Here is a 5,252-nt window from a genome sequence, read left to right as displayed (position 1 = left end):
TTCGCGCGCTTTTTCGCAGCAAAGGGACAAGAAAACTAACACTCGGCCAATATTCCACCGGATCCCACTTCACTTTTTTGATGCGGTTTTTTTTTGCATTTTAGGAATTTTTTTTGAATTTTAGGAATTTTTTTTTGATTTTTTTCACTGTTTTTAAGTGAACCTACATGATTTTCAGAAAATTAAACAATAAAAATTTCATCACCACCTCCGAAAAGTTTCTGTTTCAATATTCTCACTAGAAAACAATAAATAATGCACACTTGATTTCACCTAACTACTACACAAGTACAGGAAAACGTAATCGGATACTTTTACCCTGTCAAAGTGTTCCGTCATTCAAGATATCAGTAAAGAACATGAAAAGTAAGCAATAAAAAAACAAAAATGAGTGATGATGAGTTGACACCTTGACACGAAATATACGAATGAAATCTGATAGTCATAGTTAGACGGAGGTTCAGGAGGTGATCAGCACTTTTCTGCAAATAGGTGTCAGGGATTTTATTCAAGTTTCCCTAGATGGTCAAATGAGATGAAAAGAGACGGAGAGGTTAAAAAGCTCTTTCTGAAAACGATTGCCCTTTTTTGAGGTTTGAACCTTTACGAGTACTCTAGTAAAAACGTTTTGTGAACACTAGAGTTCTATATTTATAGAATTGAGCAGCACTAGAAATCAGCTAGAAGGTAAAAATATTCCAGGCAGATAAGAAAGATATCGCTTCAAACAAATAGTGGAAAAACTAACAAAAATTTCGTTTCAACCCCTAAATATTTTTTCTAACAATCGAACAAAGTTTAGTGTGTTTAAGACAAAACAGTCAAATTCACAATTTTGTTTTCTTGATAAATTCAAAGCTGCTCTTGAACCGTGTTTCCAAAAGTTTTCTTCCCCCAAAAACTACCGTAAAACCTGTTTGTTTTCGTTTGAAGAATCATACCTGTCGCTGCAGACCAATATTCCAAAAAAAATTGTTGATATTTACAGGATGACTCCTAATTTTTAGTTGAACATTGTTTTTTTTTGTTTTATGAGATAGTGGAAAATCAGATTTTTCAGAAAAATTAGGTTAAGGCTAGCTTGGATGGATGGGTGCAATTCTGATGGATATGCTATCAGTAATGTTTAATTGGGTACGTTGTGACAGTAATGAGACAAATAATAATCTCATCATGCTTTTTGTATCCTTCCAAGTTTCTGCCAAAATAATACAACCTCCTTTAAGGATTTCGCTAACGGACCAAAGCTCCGCCCACCCTCGAATTGAAATTAAACCAGAGGAATAATTCCAAGGAACGTTGCTTTTTTTTAGTTTTCGAGATAACGGGTAGCCAGAAAATACAGCTTCAGATTTTTAGATAAGTTAGGTGTCAAAGTTCTAGTTAGATTGAAGTCTTGTGCTAAAAAATATATTTTATTCGTTGTGACGTCCATGTATTAGCAATTAGAAGTTTCACTGCCTTTACAACTTTTATGAAACAGTAATGGAACAAATAACAATCTCATAATGATTTTTTTTAAATTACTTGAAATAAAATTATCTTCATCGGACCCATTGTAATACATCTTTTAGAATAAACATCAACAAACCACAATACCTAATCACTAAAAAGAACACTATCTCTTTTTCTTTTTCTCATTTTTTCTTTCCGATTTTTCTCTTAAAACTAGTACGAAACATGATATGAGAAGATCTGTGGAGGTCCACTTTTCTCACCTTTCTGATTGTTACAATTCGAGAAAAAATAGCTAGAAAAACATGAATAGTAATCTCTGTAAGTAAAAAAAACATCGTCTTTATGAATGTTGTGGAAACAGCTCGTCATAGAGCTGAAGGTAAAATAGAAGAAGCTCTACAGGAAGAAAATGAGAAACAGAGAAGAAGAAAATGGAGGAAAGAGGAACAGAAGTTTTTTTTAGGAAGAAGAGGAAAAAGTGAAGTTGTAAGGATTATATAGGGACGGACGAACGGGAGAAGGGTCGAAATGTTTGGAAATGTATTTTTTGAGAAAATCTTGGGATAAATATTGAACTCGCCACATTCAAAAATTGAGATAAAACTCGGTGAAGTAATCAGCGGTTTATGACAGAAAGTACGATAGTTAGACTTCACAGTTTTTTGGTCCTCGAATTTTCATTTGGTTTTTGGATTTTTTATCCTTTGAAAAAATCCGAGAATATCAAAAAATCTAAAACTTCGAAAAATTCCTAAAAATCAGATTTTCGAAATTTCGAAAACTTTAAAGATTAAACGCAGATTTTCCCAAAAATTATATCAAAAATTTCAGAAATTTCAATAATTTCAAAAAAATTCAGAAATTTTAAAAAATCTGTAAATTCGAAAAATTAAGAAAAACAAGTTAATTTAAATAATTCAAAAACTTAGTTTAATTCAAATCTTTTAAAATCCAAAACTCCAAGAAACTGCAAAAAAAAATTTGATGGTTTCAACAATTCGAAAACTTCATAAATCCAGATTTTCCGAAGAATGAATTCCAGAAATTTCAAAATAAATTCAGAAAATTAGAAAAAGATCCTAAAAAATTCAATACTTGGGATATTTCAGAGAAAATGCAATATGATTTTTCATGATTTTTTTTCATGTTTTCTCTTATGGCTAATCAGAATTTAATAACGTTTTTGGATTTTTCGAAATTTTTAGTATTTTGGAATTTCTGTTATTTGTAGAATTAAAAAATTCTAAAAGCTAAACGATGTTCCCTTAAAAATTTTGGACGAATTTTCAATTCAATCAAATTTCAAAAAATTGAATTCAAACAAAATTGTACAACCCAAAAAATAAATAAAAATTGCTGTGGTATCTGGGGGCGGCAAAAATGACAAATGATAAAGGGTAGTGAATCTTGGAACGGGTTGGTGGGAAGCGAAAAAAAAAGAGATATCTGCTCTCTTCTCTCATTTTCATTTTTTTTTGTCATATCTTCTTGCTCTCTCCATTCTGCTTATTTTCATATCACTAGTCAACACTAGTCTGTCAACTGCAAAATGTTTGTGTGGTCCTTCGTTTTTAATTTTTTCAGGAAAAAAAACAGAAAAAGGGATTATGAAGGAAAAAAGTTGGGAGTAAAGAAATGAGTGAGATGAGAAATGAAATAAACAAATAAGGGAAAAAAAAGAAAAGACAATAAAAAAGCATCTTTTGGAAAGATCAAATTTGAAATTGGTGTTTATGGAATTGAAAGATTTTTAAAATTCTGGTGAAGTTGAATTTTCAAATTCGATTAAAAGATTCTGAAATTTTGAGATTCTGAGATTTTGGGACTCTGAGATTCTGAGATTCTGAGATTCTGAGATTTTGAGATCCTGAGATCCTGAGATTCTTAGATTCTGTGGTTCTGAGATGCTGAAATTCCCAAAAAAAAGTTTTTTATTAATATTATGAAATTCTTCTTAGAAAAGAGTGAAATCTATTCTGAAATCATTCAGTGCTGTCTAGAATGTCTGCTCTTCTCTCTGAATAATTGCCCTTCCGAATAACGCCTTCTCATCTTAACGTCACGACGAGTTAGTTTCCAGGCTTCCCATCTGTGAACTCTGATCTTCTTTCCAATATTAATCTCCTTGTGCAACATTCAGATGAAGAAGAAGGACTATTTTACTTTTTCATTTCATTATGCAAAAGTGAGACGTCGTCAGATGACGCTTGCTTGATGACATTTCCAATTATAGAAGATTTTCTCTCTTTTCGAGAAACCAGAGATACTTTCGACGTTCTTTGTTTGAAGTATGGTGAGAGGAGGATGTACGAGATGGTTTAATGAAGAAAAAATCGCAAAAAAAGCATGGAATAAAATGTAGAAATAATAAGAAACATGGTAATAAGTTGAAACAGTAAATTATAGAATTTAAAAGATCCGAAATTCTTGGAAAACGCAGTGGAAATTTTGAAAAAAACCGGGGACGAATAGCGAAGAATAGCTTTAAAGAACATGGCAAATTTTCCGGATTTTTTCCTTTTTTACATTTAAAAACCCACGTGTCCGCCACCTGAAAAAGGCGTCCTGTGGCCTAGGTTTCTCACTGCGCGGGAATTTGAATCCTCGTCCCTATTCACCATTTTTTGTAACCAAATTCTCACTTTCAAAGACGTTTTTCTTAGATTTTTTGGAAACTTGGAATCATATGCTCAAATGGAGAATTAAGAAAGAACAAAAGTTGAAACTGAAAAAAAAAGTAAAATTCATAAAGCATTGGAAAGGAGTTGTGTGAAAAAAAATAATGTCCAGAAAAAGGTGATGGCTAAAAAATTGATCGTCGCTCAAAGCCAGGATCAATAAAATTGGACAGTGTACCAATAAATTTATCTATTTGAAACAGACACAATACGAAACTCTGAATATCTCCAGAGAGAACAAAAATAATATCCCAAAAAAGGTAAGTTGTATGTACAACATCCTTCATCTCTTTGGCTTCTTCATCTCTCCGTTCTTGGTCATGTCTTTTCGAATGGAATACGTAATTACAGAGAGTCGAAAGTAAGAAGATGAATCTTCTACTCTGTGGGGTCGACCAGATTTATGTTTGACATTTTTGATGGATTCACTTTCTTGTGATGAATGAGCTCAATCCCTTTTTGGGTTGCCTTGGGGAGATTATTCTTGCAGAGAAGATATGCAAAAACTGGGGACGGATTTTTAGAAAAATTTGTAGAAAAAAGTATGGAGTGTGGATTGGAGTAGAATACAAAAAAAGGGCTATGGAATCTAACCACCGATTAAGGTAATTCAAGAAATGCGGAATTTACAAGACAGTTGAAATGGTAATTTTGTATTTCTGTAAATGAAAACTACCGTAAAACCTCTAATAGAACGACCGGATGCGAGTCCCGGGAATTTCAGAACAATACGACCCTTATCTTGACATGGAACATCTTGGTATCTGTTCTTTTCCTTGTTAGCTGCGAATGCTTCTGTTGCCATTCCCTCTGGAGTCCATTTGGCCAATCCACGGAATTCTTCAACAAGATTGGCAACTCCAGTGTCAAGAGTGCGCTGAACCCATGGTTTAACCTAGATTCAAGGTTCACTATAGAGCGCACTTCCAACTGTAACTTACCACAATCATAGCCTTTGCTGGTGGCTTTGGCGCAGCTGGAGCAGCAGCAGCAGGTGCATCATCTTTTGCAACCGATTTGGCTACCGATTTCTTATTCTTAGTCGATTTCCCTTTTCCAGAAGGATCAACAGATGGACTGAGACCAGGACTGGGTGTCGGAGGTGCTGGCGCGGCA

At 33.5% G+C, this 5,252-nt stretch overlaps 2 protein-coding genes across 2 annotated transcripts in view; one reads left to right on the top strand and one right to left on the bottom strand.

Moving 5' to 3' along the window:
- Positions 1 to 1,800: 1,800 nt before the first annotated feature.
- Positions 1,801 to 1,959, top strand: CBG25362 (the record flags this gene model as incomplete). Its single annotated transcript, XM_045240803.1, has 1 exon — positions 1,801 to 1,959. The coding sequence occupies one exon, from the start codon at positions 1,801 to 1,803 to the stop codon at positions 1,957 to 1,959; it is 159 nt and encodes a 52-aa protein (XP_045099317.1).
- A 2,787-nt stretch (positions 1,960 to 4,746) lies between these two features.
- CBG12693 overlaps positions 4,747 to 5,252 on the bottom strand; it is a gene marked incomplete at both ends in the record, with an annotated part of 1,869 nt that continues 1,363 nt past the window's right edge. The window contains 2 exons of the mRNA XM_045240799.1: positions 4,747 to 5,031; positions 5,078 to 5,213. Of these exons, the coding sequence (XP_045094947.1) occupies positions 4,747 to 5,031; positions 5,078 to 5,213 (421 nt within the window). The remainder of the gene's footprint in view (positions 5,032 to 5,077; positions 5,214 to 5,252) is intronic.

Source organism: Caenorhabditis briggsae, assembly GCF_000004555.2.
Source record: "Caenorhabditis briggsae complete genome, chrI, whole genome shotgun sequence".
In the NCBI taxonomy this organism is placed as follows: domain Eukaryota; kingdom Metazoa; phylum Nematoda; class Chromadorea; order Rhabditida; family Rhabditidae; genus Caenorhabditis; species Caenorhabditis briggsae.
The sequence above is the reverse complement of the archived record's forward strand: the minus strand, read 5'-3'. Positions and strand labels throughout refer to the sequence as shown.